Below are 18,877 nucleotides of genomic sequence, written 5' to 3'. Positions count from 1 at the left end.
TCCTGTACACCCAGTTACACAGTATTTTAATTGGCTGTCGTGTGTGTTCACAGGCTGCAAATAAGAATGTAGCTAAGGTACCACCTCCTGTTCCATCAAAACCAAAACAGATTAATTTGCCTTATTTTGGACAAACTAATCAGTCGCCCTCAGACGTTAAGCCAGATGGAAACCCTCAGCAGTTGTCAGCGGCTGTCGCATCCATGGGAAACAAACCCAAACCAGCGGGGCAGCAGCAGAGGGTCCTGCTGGCTGTCAGCATGCCTTCAGTTGGCCAAGCGGACCAGACCCTTCCTCCAGGTTCTAAGCAAGAAAGTCCCCCTGCTGCTGCCGTCCGGCCCTTCACGCCTCAGCCTTCCAAGGACACCCTCCTTCCGCCCTTCAGGAAACCCCAGACCGTGGCTGCCAGCTCCATATACTCCATGTATACCCAGCACCAGGCTCCCGGCAAAAACTTCCAGCAGGCCGTGCAGAGCGCCTTGACCAAGTCCCATTCCCGAGGGCCCCACTTTCCGAGCGGTAAGATTCTTGGTCTCATCTTCACCTGCGTGGATGTGTTTCCATCCTACACCAGAGCTGCCGTCGATCAGTAGACAGCACAGTGACGTGTACCTCTTTTGACTGATGCTTTTGTCCTAAGAGATTTGTTTCATTATGGCTTCTGTTCTTCATGGGGAGTTTCAAAGAGTTTGTGCTAAATGTCAGCTACTGTAGTAGCTGAAGATGGTAGGTGAATAAAATGAAATAAATATGAAAATTGATGCATGAAACCTATAGCGATGACATAGCCTTCTGTGTTGAATTTCCTGTGTGCGTTTGTTTCCCGCTCACGGACGAGCTCCTCGGTGAGTGGGGAAAAGTGCCTGCAGGGGATCGCTGTGCAGAGGGATGTGTCTTCACTCTAGGTCTGACCAGGTGTTCTTGGTGCCTAGAGGTTTAGACAACTGCCTCTGTATATGTATTTTTTTTTTTTAATGTTCTCTACTATATTTTAAGTTGTTCTAATGAGGACACAGTTACTAGTTAAATATAAAACACAAAAAGATTACTTTGTGTTCAACATACATAATTTGGTAACTTGTTGGGTTCTTTCTAAGAGTCATTAGTTTATGGGACCGGAATAAAATTCACTGTGTTTTAATGGAATGAAAATGGCTTTCTAGTTATGAAATAAGCACGTAATTGTGGCCCAGAATGTCATGAAAGTAATTACACAGCAGAGAATTAGTATATATGCTACATCTTACTCTTTTTCATGAGTCTGGTGAAAACTGCTAATATAATAATTCGGGAATTAGATAATGATGATGTAATCAGAATGTTTAAGGAGAATAGTTTTGGTAAATAGAAGTGGTTATTAATAATTTTGTAAGCCAAATGATTTGTCACATTGATTTCCTTTTGAAAATTGTGAAAGATGGGATAGTGCATGTTTAGTTTTAATCTGGACACGTGAAAGGATCACCAGTTTTCACTGATTCTAAATTCTTTTCACATTTTGACATTTTATTTATTTTAATTTTAATTTTTTTTTTTACATTTTTACATTTTAAATTTGGATACTATGGTCTGTGATTTCTTACAATTATAATTGACAACATTTTCTTTCACATTGGTACATAAAATAATGGTACCTCTTTACAATCAATGAGGGTTTTGATTCTGTAATAAGTTTATTATGCAACGATGGAAACCTTGCTTTGTCATTTGTTATTTTTAAAAATTAGTTGTATTGAAGGGTATTATGTAATAACTGAAATTAAAAGAGGCTTTAATTATTGTTAGCTATGTCTGTTATTTGCTAGTTTTGTTTAATTAATACTAATCAGGGCTTTTTTTTTCCATTTCCAATTAGTTTATGGCAAGCCTGTGATTGCTACTGCCCAGAACCCACAGCAGCTCCCAGAGAACATTTATTCCAATACCCAGGGCAAACCTGGCAGCCCGGAACCTGAAACAGAGCCCATTTCTTCAGTTCAGGAGACCCATGAAAACGAAAGAATTCCTAGGCCACTGAGCCCAACCAAATTACTGCCTTTCTTATCGAATCCTTACCGAAACCAGAGCGACGCTGACCTAGAAGCCCTGCGAAAGAAACTGTCGAACGCACCACGGCCACTAAAGAAACGCAGCTCCATTACAGAACCAGAGGGTCCTAATGGGCCGAATATTCAGAAACTTCTGTATCAGAGGACCACCATCGCCGCCATGGAGACCATCTCTGTCCCGGCACACGCATCCAAGTCCGCTTCTGGGACTGCCAGCCCGGAAAGCCCGCTGGAGACCCAGAGTCCATATTTGCACGTGGAGCCAGAGAAGGAGGCGCTCCCTCTGGCCCCTGAGCCGGTATCCCCGGGGGAAGCAGGGAGCGCCAGTACAGAGAGCAGTGACCTGCCCGCTCCTTCTCCGGGCCTTGAGTATGAGCCTGAAGGAGTCCCAGACAGCAGTCCAAGTTTCCAGAACAACGTGGAAGAGCCAAACCCAGAGGCTCCCCCTCTGCTTGAAGTGTACCTCGAAGAGTACCCCCCCTACCCACCCCCGCCGTACCCGTCTGGGGAGCCAGAAGGCCCGGGAGAAGACCCTGTGAGCCTGCGTCCGCCTGAGATCACTGGGCAGGTTTCTCTGCCTCCTGTAAGTACTGTGGTGTCTTGTGGTCACTGCAGAAACCTTTTGTCTTGTCACAGCTTTCTAGGTGGCTAGTCGTCACTACTCAGTGAAACACCAGTGAGTACTTACAGCCGGCCATTCACCAAAGATGGTCTGTGTTTAAACTGCCTGTTGTAGCAAATGTGTTCTACAGCTTGCCCTTCATTTTACAGTTCCCTTGGCACAGAGTGGATCTTATAAATGTTATCAAAACACAATATATTCAGCGTCACAAACATTTTAATTTTGGGGGACGAGCCCCTTTCTTTATGAAGGAAACAGAGTTTTGCTCTTATACCTATAAACACCATGTTTGCTGTTTCTTCTCTAGCTGGTGTCACATATTATGGGAGGCAACACTGGGAATGAAAAGACCTGGATTTGGAACTTTCGATCACTAGTTTAGCTCTGTGAAATCGGGCAGATGGTTTAACTTCTCTCATTGGTGATACCACTCTTTCAGACTTTTCTTTTTCTAGCAGTGAAATTTATTTTCAATGTCATATTTAGGTGGAACCTCAAACTTCCAATGCTGATAAAATTGGAAGGGTTCTAGATGAAATGGGGGCTGGGGGAGGTAACTGAGCAGAGAGTGGGGTGGACCCTCTTCAGCCTCTTCCTCTCCTTCAGCCTGGTTTGAAGTCTCTGGGTATCATGGCGATCCCTCAGGTGTCCTTGTGCTCTGACATTGTTATTCTATTTCAGTACTTGTAATTGGTCTGTTCATATTTTCTATTTCTTCCTGGTTCAGTCTTGGAAGATTGTACCTTTCTAAGAATTGGTCCATTTCTTCTAGTGTGGACAGTCATTTTATGGACATGTAGTCGCCTGTAGTAGTCTCTTATCGGTCCTTTGTATATCTGCGGTGTCGGTTGTAACTTCTCCTTTTCCATTTCTAATTTTGTTGATTTGGGCCCTCTCCCTTTTTTTCTTGACGAGTCTGGCTAAAGGTGTATCAATTTTGTTTATCTTTTCAAAGAGCCAGCTTTTAGTTTCATTGATCTTTTCTGTTGATTTCTTCGTCTCTAGTTCATTTATTTCTGCTCTGATCTTTATGATTTCTTTTCTTCTGCTAACTTTGGGTTTTGTTTGTTTTTCCTTCTCTAGTTGCTTTAGATATAAGGTTAGGTGGAGGTTTTTCTTGTTTCCTGAGGTGAGTTTGTATCACTGTAAACTTTTCTCTTAGAACTGCTTTTGCCGCATCCCATAGGTTTTGGATGACGCTAAGTTATTCTGAAGCTTTGTATGTTTTGACTTGGGCGTGTCTTCTGCACTCCTTCCAAATGTTAAGCTTTTCTTTGGAAGTTTATTTTGTCACTTTGAAATAGGTGAGAGAAGATCAGAATCCCAAAATGTCTTCAAAGTTGTTTTCTTCAGAGTTTAGTTTGAAGTCATTTTGTTTCAGTAGGATGCCAAGCTATGAATTTTTAAAACCTGGGCAGAAGCACCATAGCATATTGTAAGGGTTTTTTTTTAAGTGCTTTATATGTTTGATCCCTTATTACATCTTTTAGATGTGGTAGAAGTCAAAGATAATGATTATCCAAAGTTGTCTCAACTACTAGTTTACAGTTGACATTTGTTTAAAACTTCTATATGGTAGGGCTTCCCTGGTGGCGCAGTGGTTGAGAGTCCGCCTGCCGATGCAGGGGACACGGGTTCGTGCCCCAGTCCGGGAAGATCCCACATGCCGTGGAGTGGCTGGGCCCGTGAGCCATGGCCGCTGAGCCTGCGCGTCCGGAGCCTGTGCTCCGCAGCGGGAGAGGCCACAGCAGTGAGAGGCCCGCGTACCGCCAAAAAAAAAAAAAAATTCTGTATGGTAAACATTGAATTCTAGTGAAAAAAGTTTTAAAATAGAGGTTAACACTTTTTTAACAGTTCTGTGCTGCTCCATCCTGAGGCGTGATTCTCTTTGAGTTAAACATGCGAGATTCTGTTATTCTCTTCCTGGGAAGGTGATCTATAAACTCTTCTCTTCTTGGTTCAAGTGAAATAGAAGCCACTGTCTCGTGCTGTTGTTTGAAAGTGGGTATGATTGTACTGTTTGTGAGTTGTATTATCTCAGCCATGTAATATTTACTCTTGTTTTCTTTTTTTCAAGAGACAGAAACATTTTAGCCATTGTACATTTATGAAATATATTCATTGCTACTTAACGTTTTTCAAAACTCAGTAGTTTTCCACCCCTGAAATAAAATAAAGAGAAGTATGTGCAGCATATCATACCCTAGGAAATGTTTCCACTCTGTTGGCTGTGTTTAAGAAACCTGTCTTATAGGATGTTAGATCTAGTTTTAACATTTGCCTTAGTTTTTTAAGCCTGACATATTAAAGTGTAGAAAAGATGGTTAATTTACCCATGTGTCTTGGAGTACAGTTAAATTTTTAAATATAAAATAGTGATAGCATTTTAAGACTTGTAGGATTCCTCCCTGGTATGTCTAAGACAGACTAATAATCTTTATTTTTTACTTTCATAATACGCTCCACTCCCCTTCCCCCAAGAGGCATTATGTTGGATATGGTTAAGAGGAGGGGCTTTGAAGAAGCCAGATTCCTTGGATTTGAATTCCAGCTCTGATGTTTACTGGCTGTGTGCCTCAACTTCCTTATCTGTAAAATGGGATAATAGGGTTTTCAAGAGGAATAAATGAATAATCATTCAATACATGTCAGCTCTCGCAATTCTCAGTTTGTGCTCCTGCCCAGTTTATTAATGTGGGGTTAGCGCTACTGTATTAGGTAATTAAAGACCAATCTTGGCTGATTTTGATCCTTGACAGAGAACCAGCCTGCTTCCTACTGCAGATTATACTCTTAGCGCATGTTACCCAAATGTAGTTTTCACTAGGCTTTAAAGAATTAGGTTCTTCCCACTTAGTTACGTGGGTTTATTCATTAAGCGCTAAAAAAAAAAAAATTTTATATATATATATATATGTATTTTCAAAGCTCCTTTTACTGTCTCAGCTGAGATATTATTCCTCCCTTCTTGTTGTTTTTTGGTCTCTTGCTTAGACCGGGATCCTTAACCTTCCGTGCATTTCTTTTGCAGGGCAAAAGGACAAACTTGCGTAAAACTGGTTCAGACCGGATTGCTCACGGAATGAGGGTGAAATTCAACCCCCTTGCTTTACTTCTCGATTCCTCTTTGGAGGGAGAATTCGACCTTGTACAGAGAATTATCTATGAGGTACGACTGAATTAGTACGTTTCTTATATACCGCCTTGTATTTTGTTTTAAAGCTCTAATCAGAAGGCTACTGTAGGGAAACTGTACTTTTGCATTGTTTTCTCTTTTGGGAGGTGGGGTTGTTGAGAGGAACTCTTGAGCATGCTCCCAAACCAGCTTCTCTGTTTTAAAGGTGTGGCTGTAACACTTTCAATAAATAGTGCGGAAGTTCAGTTATTCACTGGGGGTACTTTCCTTAGGGACATCGTGACCCTCCTTTAAAAGTTGCTCAAGTATGGATTTGTACCCTGCAGTGTTAAATTACAGATGTGGTCCCTACTTTTCAGAAACCTGCTATTTAAAATATTTTTAGTTGACCTTTCTTCCCTTCCATGGCAAACGTGACTTCTCCGTAGATGCTTATCTGTGGTGGGAAGTTGGAGGATAAATAAGCAAAAGTGACTATAAGGATATATAGTTTCTGGGACTTTTTCAGCTTTTAAAACCCTTTTTATAGGGAGTGCCTACTTAATGTCGTATTTCTAGAACTGTACTTGGTATAGTTTTCTTGGCTTCTGAAGGTTTTAATTATGTTTAAAAAAAAAAAAAACTACAAGAGTCTCTTTCAATTCTCTTGATCCTAGAGCCAGTTAATAGTTGACAGTTAAGGTGACAAAAAATTTGAGTGATGATCACCCTTGTTCTTATTGATGTTACAGGTTGATGACCCAAGCCTACCTAATGATGAAGGTATCACAGCTCTTCACAACGCCGTGTGTGCAGGACACACAGAAATTGTTAAATTCCTGGTACAGTTTGGTGTAAACGTCAATGCTGCTGACAGTGATGGATGGTAAGGTTTTCTTTTAAACTCCACTCAGACGTCAATTGTATCTGCTGCGTAGGCAACGGAGGAGCAGTGTAGTAGACGCTGTTAGAAGGGAAGAAGTATGTCAGTGCGTGTCCTCAATGCTGCTTGTAATCTAGAAGGAGAGACGTGGGAGACATTTTTAAGGAATTAATATGTCTTCATGTAATAGTCATCTCACTCCCGTTCTGGAAGCAGATGGAGTTCTGTTTTTTTATATAAAAAAATTTTTTTTAGCCACACTGCATGGCTTATGGGATCATAGTTCCCCGACCAGAGATTGAACTCAGGCCCTTGGCAGTGAGAGTTTAGAGTCCTAACCACTGGACCGCCAGGGAATTTCCCAGATGGAGTTTCAGAAGTTTAGTAGTTAAATAATAAAAATAAGAAATGTCCCAAAGTGGTACACAGTTCATTGGCATGCTTCAGTGAATATGAGAAATGCTGATTTAAGCAGGGTCCCCCCACCTCCCTGAAACTACTGTGTGTCTAAGAGGGGATTATAATTTGTAAACTTCTCCCAATAGTTTTGACCGTGGAATCCATTTTTCATGGAGCATCTTGTGGAACTGGTGTGTGGCTAAAACCCAGGAGATATTATTGTAAATGACGAATATTATTATTCCTGGGATGATGATTTAATGATTATGATTATTAATTAAATTATGATTTAATGATTAATAATGATTCCTAGGAAAGATTTACTTCTTTCTATATGAAAAAAAAAAAGTTATAATCACACTGTATTTATGCAAGTATTTAAATTTTATAGCCTGTATTTCTCTCAATATGGAAATAATTGTAATATCAAATTTACATGTATACACATATAAGTTGCAGACACCCATATGCATAGGTTTGAAAAAGCCTCATCTCTTACCACATGGCTGTGACTCATTCATTGTGGCTGTCTCCTTCTTGCTAGACATTTAGATTGCTTTCCAATTCTTTGTTATAAATAATTCTTGGAGAAGCATTTTTGGTTGCACTTTAAAAAAATTGTATTTATAAAAGTAATGTGAGCCCATTGTGGAAAACGTACAAAATAGAGAAATAAGAGGAAAACAAGCCATTTGTATCCTACAATCTAGAAGTAAGCACCATCAATATTTTAATATGTTTCCTTCAAGCTCATTTATGTATGTGTATATATGTATAATTTTTATTTTTATTTATTTATTTATTTATTTATTTTTTGTGGTATGCGGGCCTCTCACTGTTGTGGCCTCTCCCGTTGCGGAGCACAGGCTCCGGACGCGCAGGCTCAGCGGCCATGGCTCACGGGCCCAGCCGCTCCGCGGCATGTGGGATCTTCCCGGACCGGGGCACGAACCCATGTCCCCCGCATCGGCAGGCGGACTCTCAACCACTGTGCCACCAGGGAAGCCCTATATGTATAATTTTTTATGCCTATATATTTTTTTTAGTTTAGCTCTCAATAGGTTTTTTTTTTAAGTTGAGGTATAGGTGAGTTACAATATTATACTAGTTTCGGGTGTATAACACAGGGTCAAAATTTTCATAGGTTATACTCCATTTAAAGTTATTAAAATATCGGCTACATTGCCTGTGCTGTACAAAATATCCTTGTAGCTTATTTATTTTATACATAATAGTTTGTACCTCTTAGTCCCCGATCCCCGTCTTGATCTCTTCCTCGCTTGGCTTTCCCCACTGGTAACCTCTGATTTGTCCTCTGCACCTGTGAGTCTGCATGTTTTGTTCTCTTCATTCATTTGTTTTATTTTTCAGATTCTACATATAAGTGATAACAAACAGTATTGGCCTTTTTGATGCCTACTTTTTTAGTTTACCTTCACAGCATAAGCAGAACAAACTCTTAATGTGTCACAATGTCTTTGTTTCCTAATATTGGGAGTTTAGATTATAATTTTTTACTATTAAAAAACTTAAAAAGCCATGCAGTTAAAAAGTCTGTAGTAATATTCACCAAATTATTAGTGATAGTGTTGGGGATATGGGGGGTGGGAAATAAATTTCTTTTGTGAAAGACCCAAGTGGAATAACATGAAAAGGGGAGGGAAGAAAAGGGTAAAGAAATCTCATGTACTTCAGGGCTTGATTAACATCCTCCAGCCCATCTTCTGAGTTTGGGCAGTGGTCCCGGCTCTTCCACCTTTACCATGAATCTGGAGTCATTTATAATACACTATGAAACATTTGAGATGGTGGAGAAGATTCTTTGTCATGGTATTCCTAAGTTCCTGCTAACCGGTTGCTAATATAGATTGAAATGTGTATTTTCCAGTCATTTTTCTGGTCTGAATTGAATTGGCAATTTTTTTTTCCAATTAAAATTGAATTAGGATTAAAAAAAATGTTGGGTAAAGGTAGTTCTTTATGTGCAACTTAATTCCTTCAAAATTGGTGGTGATAAAGGAACATTTACAGGCACATGGGTTTTTTTTTGGTTTTTTTTTTTGCGGTACGCGGGCTTCTCACCGCCGTGGCACCCCCACCGCGGAGCACAGGCTCCGGACTCGCAGGCCCAGAGGCCATGGCCCACGGGCCCAGCCGCTCCGCTGCATGTGGGATCCTCCCGGACCGGGGCACGAACCCGCGTCCCCTGTGTCGGCAGGCGGAGTCCCAGCCACTGCACCACCAGGGAAGCCCAGGCACGTGTTTTGAGGGGGGGGCCTATCATTTAAAGACGTTAGGTCCTCCATCCTGGCGGAAATAATCAGGCTGGATGCTCCAGAACATGGAACTAAATATATTCTATCTTGCTTTAGATCAGTATACAAATTGCATGTCCTTTCACTCCTGTCCTTGATCCCTCTCACCCGCGGTGCTGCCCTGGCCCCAGTGCCGTCCCGACATTTTTCTTTGTGGCTGGAATTCTCGGATGGGCTTAAGCATCTATGTTTAACTCATTTTTAAAAATCTGTGAGAGCGGTTTTCAGGAGAAAGGGCCTGGTGGGTGACAGGCTGGAGAGCTCTCCCTGCGGATGCCGTGTTGCGGCAGGTGTCGTCCCGGGTAGGAAGGCACCCCCAGTCCTTGCTGTGCCCTTGTCCGCAGGACCCCGCTGCATTGCGCTGCGTCCTGTAACAGCGTCCAGGTGTGTAAGTTTTTGGTGGAGTCCGGAGCCGCTGTGTTTGCCATGACCTACAGTGACATGCAGACGGCTGCGGATAAATGTGAGGAAACGGAGGAAGGCTACACCCAGTGCTCGCAGTTTCTTTACGGTACGGAACAGTTCGATTTACGTGCACTGATTACTGCGTTCATTTATCCTTTATCTCTAGGGGATCGTTCCAAAGGGTTTTTATTATTTGGGAATGCATTTTGTGTTGTACATAGTCCTGGGCATTGAAGATAAGGCAGCCTCGATCACAAACATGAATGCAGCTTTTGTGTGTGCCTAGAAGCGGCTGTTATCAGGGACATCTTCAAAGACAAAAGACAGTGATGCAGCCTTGGACCTAGCAGGGTTAATAGCTTTTGACCATCGAAAGATCCTCTAGTAAGACTTCAGTACTTAGCGAGTGATGCTGTATCTGTGCAAATAAGTAAACAAACCCCCCCCCCCCCCCCGCAAGATGATCAAGAGAAATGCAGGGTTGGAATAAGAATCCACAGATCCAAGGTTTCCTGCTAAATCGAACTTGTCGCAGAGGAAAAGAAAGGCAACACCATATTTTAGAACTGATTTTTTTTACTCTTTTGTTCTCTTGTTTTTGAGTTTATGATTCTGATGCATCCCATCAGCTCTGTCCCTAGAGAAAAAGGGACTTGAAGTTTTAGATGGATATATGTTGATTGGCACAGTTATTTACAAGGGAAATTTTTTTTATTTACAAGTCTTAGAAGTTGAGGTTAATGTTTCTTTTTAGTCTGGCTTGAGAGAAGTGGAGAAGGGGAAAAGACAGAGACAAATGAGGAGGTACGTCCCAGGACCCCAGACCACTCAAGCATCAGGCATGGAAAGATGCCTGAGGTGAAACGTCTTCTCTGTTTGACTGTTTTCCAAGTCTCACTAGGCCTGTTTTCAGGCTCTCGGAGAGAAGGGAGAGGGGTCAGAGGGAGAACCACAGACTGCAGGTTCTCTTCTTCATCTCTCAACTCTTAGTTTTTATCGTTGATATTTATGATCACTCTCTGTTTATGTTCTCAACTTTACATCAAAGAATAATTTTGACATATGGACACATTTTGAAATCAGTATGTTATATTAGTATGTATTTTGTTACATTAAACGTATTGGCGATCGAGCTATATGTAAGTATGGGATATGATTTTTTAAAAAACATTTAGGGACCTTTGATCAGATTTTTTAAATTTATGAAATATATCGTGGATACCGAGAGCATTTCTGACATAGATGTGCAGTTTAAGTAATGATGATCCTAGATTAACACAGTGAAACATCCAGATATCCAGCTTGGGAAACAGACCATGAGCTCTGTCTGCCGTCAGCAGGGGCCCTGCCCTGTTGTAGCTCCTCTCACATCTGTGGTGACTGCCCCCTTGAATTTATAAAAATAGGTATATCACCTCTGCATGAATCCTACAACTGATATTGTTTAGTTCTGCCCGTTTTTGACCTTCATATTAAATAAACCATACTGGTGATTCTGTGGCTTGCTGTTTTCATTCCCCATAGTTTTTGAGATGCATCTGTGTTGTTGCATGTAGCTGTTGTTTCTTTTCACTGCGCTGCTCTTCCATTTGGGGACTCTACTACAGTTTATCTTTCCATTCTACTTCTGGCAGATGTTGAGTTATTTCCTTTATTTATTTATCCATTCATGCATTCAATTATAAACATGGCTTCGGCCACCATTTTTGTCCTCATCTTCTGGTGTCTCTCTAGAAGTAGAATAGCCAGGTCACAGGAATATACGTCAAGCAGAGAGTACCTTTTGCTCTGTGTTCTCTTTGACCTTTGGTGGATGTGGAAGCCTGTCTCACTGTGCCTTTAGTTTGCATTTCCCAAACTGCCAGTGAGATGGAGCATGTTTTTAGGACCCTCAGAAACGTTTGAAAATTGTTGATTCATAACTCTTAGTTTGGTAAATAGCAAAATAATGAGAAATTGTCTTCCATGCCTAATGGTTTCCTGGAAATGAGACTCAAGTTGTCATGTTGAGTGCACCATTCTGATCCCAACCAGATGACGAGTCTGGCGTGCTTTAAAACTTGGTGGAGTTACAGTTCTATCAAATATAACTTGAAAGTTGGAAATTTACTTGTCCCCATGAGTAGAAACCTGACCATTTAGATAGGTAGAGCCTTCTTTTGGAAAAGAACGATTTACTTTCTTGTTTTGCCCAGAGTGAGAGGTAGTGTGTGCTATGTCATATTAATTGACACAGGAAAAATAAGTTCATAATAATTTAGGTTCGCATAAGTTGAGAAACCCAACTGTTCACAGGCAAGCAGGTATTTTCCTGGCTTTTCTAAAACGGTGACGATAATAATGACCTCTGACTTGCCCAGGACGTTGTTGTCTAATTCTTCCTCCCCTTTCCCCATGTTGCCTGCCCGTTGACGATTGTGACCGCTTGTTAGCGTCGCCTTATAGGATAGGAAGGTATAAATGGAGAAAGGTACAACCTAAGGTCGTAGTTCATTTGCAAATCTGTTATTAACTCTGGTAAGAAGTGGACATTTGGGGATTTGTTTTCCTTCCCCAGTTTGTGGATTTCAGTATCTTTTAGAATTCTGATTCTCATCATTTTAGAGTTGACTCTGTGTGGACTTCTATATCCTGTCTAATATACCTGGCCATATTTCTATATTCTAACATTTTATAATTTTTTTTCTTTTATCTTTCCACATTTGGAAATTGATAGAGACCACTTTAATAGGCACAACACTCTGGTCATTTTTCTCTGTCTGCTTTAAGTTTTAGGTAAAGAACGAAAATGATTCCAGAACTCCTTGGTCATTACACTTAGTGAATAGGCTAAAATTGGACAGATGTTTCATTAACTTTTTTAATATCCTAGACTGGAACAGTTCTTTTTTATTCCTGGGTTTGTAATCGTTTTGTATTCTGAGTAAGAGAAGTTTTGAGAGCTGCTTATAAGGTGTTGGTTAGTTTTTAGAGCTGGTTTAGAGATGATAGCATATGTTAACTTGTCTTTTATATGTTCCCTCTACACGGCTGGCCTTCCTCTGCTCCCCCTGGCCCCGGGAAGTTTATTTATTGAATGTTTAATGTAGTAGTTCTACCATTCCAGCAGGTCCCGATTTCTTCTCATTTGGTTTTATAGAGTGACAGGTTCTGAGCGTGGTATCCTCTGAGTTACATATATTCTGTTCTGTATCTTACATGATTTCAGGAGTTCAGGAGAAGATGGGCATAATGAATAAAGGGGTCATTTATGCCCTTTGGGACTATGAACCTCAGAATGACGACGAGCTACCCATGAAAGAAGGAGACTGCATGACAATCATCCGCAGGGAGGACGAAGATGAGATTGAATGGTGGTGGGCCCGCCTGAATGACAAGGAGGGATACGTTCCACGCAATTTGCTGGGAGTAAGTGAAGGATGTTTTTTTAAAAACAATTTTTATTTCTTTAATGTTGTATCTATTTTATGTTATTTATTTGTTTATTTTTGGCTGCATTGGGTCTTCGTTGCTATGCGCGGGCTTTTCTCTAGTTGGGGCGAGCGGGGGCTACTTTTTGTTGCGGTACATGGGCTTCTTATTGCAGTGGCTTCTCTTGTTGTGGAGCACGGGCTCTAGGCGCGTGAACTTCAGTAGTTGTGGCACGTGGGCTCAGTAGCTGTGGCTCGCGGGCTCTAGAGCGCAGGCTCAGTAGTTGTGGCGCGCGGGCTCTAGAGCGCAGGCTCAGTAGTTGTGGCGCATGGGCCTAGTTGCTCTGCGGCATGTGGGATCTTCCCGGACCAGGGCTCGAACCAGGGCGCTGCATTGGCAGGCGGATTCTTAACCACTGCGTCACCAGGGAAGTCCCTGGATTTGTTTAAGTCAGGATTTCCGGATCTGCTAGGGAACTTGAACAGGGCACCAGAGACAAGATTCTTTGTTCTTTCTCTACCTTTGGATTTTAAGTTTCATAAAAACCAAGAAAATAATCAAACCATATCAGCACATGTAATCCAATAACATGTCTGTATTAGTCTGAAGGGACTGCTGTCAGTGGGCAGACATTCTTGGTGGGGGGAGTATTTTCAGGGAAAGGCTAGTATAGTTGGACAGAGTCTAATATACAAAAAATGGGAGATATTTTCACTGTATTTTCATCAGCTGTCAGACAGACATGGTCTGTGTCCGCAGAGAGCTTCTGTCCCACTCGAGGCCCTGAACCAGGGCTCTGTCTGGAATCATCCCGCTGTCCGGACATTACTCTCTGTGGAGCTCGTTAAAATGACCCCGGTGTTGAGACCTGGAGCTTGGATTCTGGCCTGTATCTCCTCCTCCTGACTCTTCTCCTTTGTGGTTTGATGTGCAGTGTAAATGACATCATATATCCTGACTGCTGTCTTCCTGGTAGCAAAATTTACTATTAGATAAGCATTTGGGGTTTGGACAGTATTCATTCGTGTGATCATACTATAAACGATAAAGAGTAGTGAAACTGAAAAAAACAATTAAGCCATGGAGCCCGTTAAAAAAATCTTTCCAATTACCAGACGAAAGCAGAAACGTAAAGGTAGTTCTCTTTTGAGCCCTCCTGTTTGCTTCTACAAAGTCTTTAGCGCCAGAGAAGCATAATCTCTTGCGTGCAGCCTCTTTCCTTCTTTAATGAACACCGAGAGCAAACAGGCACGCACTTCTGCTTTTTGTAGTTTCTTATCTGGGAAAAGCTCTACCTCTTAGAAGTAGTTGCTTATTTGAGTCTTAACTTTAGTTTTCTGACAAAGAGGTCCAGTGGTGAATGAAACATGGGGAGAATGATTTGTTCCCAAGTGTGGAAGCAGCTGGTCAGAGACCAAGCTCTGCCTCCTGGGTGGCTTTCAGAGGTTCTGTAATCAGCGGACTGGATTGCAGATTTTCATTTTAATCGGACATTTAAATATTCTCGGTTCTTTGGAGATCTTTCCTGGGTAGAAGTGGCCTCTACACAACTTCTTTGGGTTCCTTTTGAGGTTTTTTTTTAAAAAAGGAAATTGCATAAATGTTTTAGTCAGAGGCTCACATACAAGTGTAGAAAATTATATTGGCTAAAATATCTTTCCTCACAGAGAAGAACAGCCCTTGATACAACATTGATCCCTCAGTTAACTTTGCAGTTTGGGCTGGAAGTCTGGCTTGACTTTGTTTCAGTAAACCCTTTTTTCCCTTTGTCTAGGGGAGGGGGAGGAGGGTTTTGTTCTGTTTGCCAGTTGAATGACTAGTTTGAGTTGCTCTTGGCTTCCTGAACACCCTCCTTGCCAGCTCTTGTTATGGAAAACACAAAACCACCAAATCCTAAAACAAAAAACTCCACTTATCCTTCCTCAAATCTGTAGACTTTTAGTCTGTGGCATTTGGTTCCTGATAGCCTCAAGTCTGTGTGACGTCCATTGTGAAATAAAGTTATAATAGAGACTTTTTAACCTCTTATCTTTTCCCGTGGAATGGAAGCGCCCAGCATTGGAGCTTATAGCGTATTGCAAATCACCTCTAGTCCTTTGTGGTCCTTGTTGGACTTGATTTACGGTTCAGTAGGCTGTGTAGATGGAGTTAATGCTCAGAGCATCTTGGATTTTTTTTTTTTGCGATACGCAGGCCTCTCACTGCTGTGGCCTCTCCCGTCGCGGAGCACAGGCTCCAGACGCGCAGGCTCAGCGGCCACGGCTCACGGGCCCAGCCGCTCCGCGGCATATGGGATCTTCCCGGACCGGGGCACGAACCCGTGTCCCCTGCATCTGCAGGCGGACTGTCAACCACTGCGCTGCCAGGGAAGCCCGCATCCTGGATTTTATATCACTGCACCATGGCGTTGTCCCTGTTGAGGGAACCCCTGTGACCTTTGAATGTCCTTTGTACAAGAGTTGGTAAATATGAATCTTTGGGCAGCTCTGGGTGTTTCACATGGCAGGGAGTTCTTTCTTTGGTTTAATTTCTTTCCTGTGACATCAGCACCCGTCCCTACCCCCCATATTTCTTGAAAATGTGTTATACTCCCACGTCTGTGCGGTATGTAAATATTTTTAAAATTCTTTTTTACAGCTATACCCAAGAATTAAACCAAGACAAAGGAGCTTGGCTTGAAACTTTGCACACTTTTAGTTAATGAAGAATTAATCTGTTACCAATAAGAAGAAATAATATGATTGTTTGTGGCAAAAATTTTGTAAGACTTATTTTAATGACAAACTAACTTGAAAGCAATGAAGATCGGGCTCTGGAAGCAAATGAAGGCTTGGAGCAGAGCCACTGTTGGTGGAGGATACTCAGCACGACGGAATGAACGGAGCTTGGCAGGAAGCTGACCACTCTGCGCTGGATACAGGTACTCCGTGTCACACTCCGAAAGATACACGGTGACCGTCCTGTTCTCTGCAGGAAACGGGACCACTTATTGGGCTCCTGGGAGATCAGCTGCGGGGCCTGCTTAAATGGGCGTTTTTCATTGCCTGCCCCTGTCCCTGCCCTCCCACCGGAAGGAGCAGTGCCATCATGATGCCATCTCAGATTGTCCCCCAGCACCAGCAGGCCCGTGGGGGACTCACATGGAGGCTCGAAGGTGCCGCACACTTGCGTGTCGTCTGTGAAGAACTGTTTGTTGGTTGTCAGTGAGCAATAACTTTATGGTATGAGTTCTTGTAGCGTCATGTATTCAAAATATTGAAACCACACTACACTACAGGTAATTAGATTTAGACTTTTGTTTTTAGGCCGAAGTTTGAATCTATATTTATTGTCTTTTGTATCTCGGAAATTAGAGACTTGCTATATAGACTTACCCGTGATATTTGTCAAGATCATAGCTGACTTTAAAAACAATTGTAATAAAGTTAAACTTTTTGACTCTAAGCTTTTTACCGGCTTTAGTTTTTTTATGTCACGTTAACAGCCTTGTTTAACGTTCCTAAGCCATTGGAATATCGTACCCTGCTGAAAAATAATAAGAATTTTCTTCTTTACCAGCCATGTGATTAAACGTAAGTATTTCTTTGCTCAGTTTTGCAATTTGTGAGTTTCGTGGCGGTCTTCGTTATAGAATTAAGACGCTTTTTAAAGATCCTAGAGGCCAAACTTGTACCTTTACCTAGAGCTTCTGATAGGCTGTTTCAGTGTCCTCGTTTTATTTCAGATTCTTCTTAGAGTTATATACATTTACGGGATGAAAACTTAGGTGGAAACAGTCTGCACGTCGTTTTATTAATATGTTACCAAGTTTGTGAATTTTGGGGGAACTCATTTTGCTTAGTGAAACTGTTTCATTTAATAGAAGATACAGGTGAGAAAAACCCGTGGTCCCTTTTCCTTATACATTTTTATGAGTAGCTAACTTCCAGCAAAAAAGGAAGATAGATGAATGACAGAACATATGATGCCTTTCAGAGTCATGCAGAAGTAGTGACAACATGGATGAAACATCAGAAGACCTGTGTGGTAGACAGAATTCTAAAGATGCCCCTCCAGCCCCTCATATTCCTGTCCTGTGGTGCTGTGGACTGACTGTCTGTGTCCCCCTAAAATTCATGTTGACGCCCTAACCCCCAGTGTGATAGTATTTGGAGGTGGGGCCCTTGGGAGGTGATTAGGTTTAGGTGAGGTCCTGAGGGTGGGTCTGCATGATGAGGTTAGTGTTCTCATAAGAGGAGGAGTCTGGTGCACTGTGTGAGGACACCCCAGGAAGGCTGCCACTCTCACCAGACACTGAACCTGCTGGCACCTTGATCCTGGACTTCCCAGCTTCCAGAATCACGAGAATGTTATTTAAGCCACACAGCCTGTGGTATTTTGTTACAGCAGCTTGAGCGGACTGAGACACCTGGTTATTTAATCAAGCACTAATCCAGGTACTGCCGTGAAGGATTTTTCAGATTTAAATTAAATTTACTAATCAACTGACCTGACCATAGGGGGATTATCCTGGGCCCATCCCAGATGGGCCCAACTTGAGCCCTTCAAAGCAGGAGAGATGAGGCCGAAGGGGAGGTCAGCGAGATTTGAAGTGAAGGGATTCGACCTGCCATTGCTGGCTTTGAAGGTGAAGGGGTCATGAGCCAGGGAATGTGGAAACTGAGGAAACCCCTGGCTGACAGCCAGCAAGGAAACAGCGACCGCGGTTTTTACAACGACATGGACCTGAATTCTGCCAACCTGAGTGGGCCTGGAAACAGATCCTCCTCCAGTCTCCAGCAAGAATGCGTCACCCAATAAGAGAGGTGTTGGACTTTAACCTACAGAACTGGGAGATGGTGGGTGTTCTTCAAGCCACCAAGTTTGTGCTAACATGTTACAGCAGCACAGGAGCCAAAAAAACAATGGATTCTCATCCTGGGCTGGTGCACTTAACTCATCCATCCTGTGACCTTGCCCGGGACACTCAGCCTTGTGTGTATAATCTGAGATGGGGTCGAGGGAAACCATACTAAGTACTATACGTGTAGGTACCTGGAAACCCGCAACAAATTGCGCCAATGTATGAAAAGGGAAGATGGGAAAATTTGGGAAAACGTGATCATCTCACTTTTATTTCCTTAGTCCGAAACTTAGAGCATCATTTGTTTTTATTCTCCCTTTCGGGGTGTTTTTACTTGCTTGTTTTATTATCAGAATATCCGTATATTAAAGCTCCCTATAGGGGATTCCCTGGCAGTCCAGTGATTAAGACTCCACGCGGCATAGCCGGAAAAAAAAAAAAAAAAGCTCCTTAAAAGTATAGAAAAAGGTTATGAAGCCAGGGGGGAAAAGACCACTATGGAGCCAACCATAACTAACATTCGGGCCTGTTTCTTTCTATTCTTGCTTATGATTTTCTCTTCACATAGTTGAGAGCACACTGTTTAAGCAATTCTGTATTGTCCTGTTCTATGCTTCACGTTGCATCACATGCATGATTTTTAATGGTGGTGTAGTATTCCACCACGTCATTCATCCAGTCGTTTGTGTTGAACGCGTGGCTGCCTTTCGCTTGTGTTATCATCGATGCTGCGCTCACATCTTTATGGGAGCAGAATTTTTAGATTGTTGAAAAAACAAGTGGGGATAAAGCAACTGGAGAATGGGCCTTGCTAAGGAGGGTAGGGTGTAAACTCT

The 18,877-nt window shown here is 42.2% G+C and overlaps 1 protein-coding gene across 6 annotated transcripts in view; it reads left to right on the top strand.

Annotated features, from left to right (window-relative positions):
• The window catches only part of TP53BP2 (tumor protein p53 binding protein 2), a 67,391-nt gene extending 50,749 nt beyond the window's left edge, over window positions 1–16,642 (top strand). For all 6 annotated transcript variants that reach the window (XM_027122273.1, XM_027122272.1, XM_027122276.1 and 3 more), the window contains 7 exons: window positions 54–519; window positions 1,856–2,631; window positions 5,702–5,839; window positions 6,538–6,671; window positions 9,727–9,893; window positions 12,996–13,195; window positions 15,836–16,642. In XM_027122273.1, the coding sequence (XP_026978074.1) occupies window positions 54–519; window positions 1,856–2,631; window positions 5,702–5,839; window positions 6,538–6,671; window positions 9,727–9,893; window positions 12,996–13,195; window positions 15,836–15,877 (1,923 nt within the window). In that variant the 3' untranslated portion in view covers window positions 15,878–16,642. The remainder of the gene's footprint in view (window positions 1–53; window positions 520–1,855; window positions 2,632–5,701; window positions 5,840–6,537; window positions 6,672–9,726; window positions 9,894–12,995; window positions 13,196–15,835) is intronic.
• Window positions 16,643–18,877: the final 2,235 nt, after the last annotated feature.

This window comes from Aethalodelphis obliquidens, unplaced genomic scaffold (genome assembly GCF_003676395.1).
Source record: "Aethalodelphis obliquidens isolate GAN/ISIS:26980383/991018 unplaced genomic scaffold, ASM367639v1 scaffold24, whole genome shotgun sequence".
In the NCBI taxonomy this organism is placed as follows: domain Eukaryota; kingdom Metazoa; phylum Chordata; class Mammalia; order Artiodactyla; family Delphinidae; genus Aethalodelphis; species Aethalodelphis obliquidens.
The sequence above is the reverse complement of the archived record's forward strand: the minus strand, read 5'-3'. Positions and strand labels throughout refer to the sequence as shown.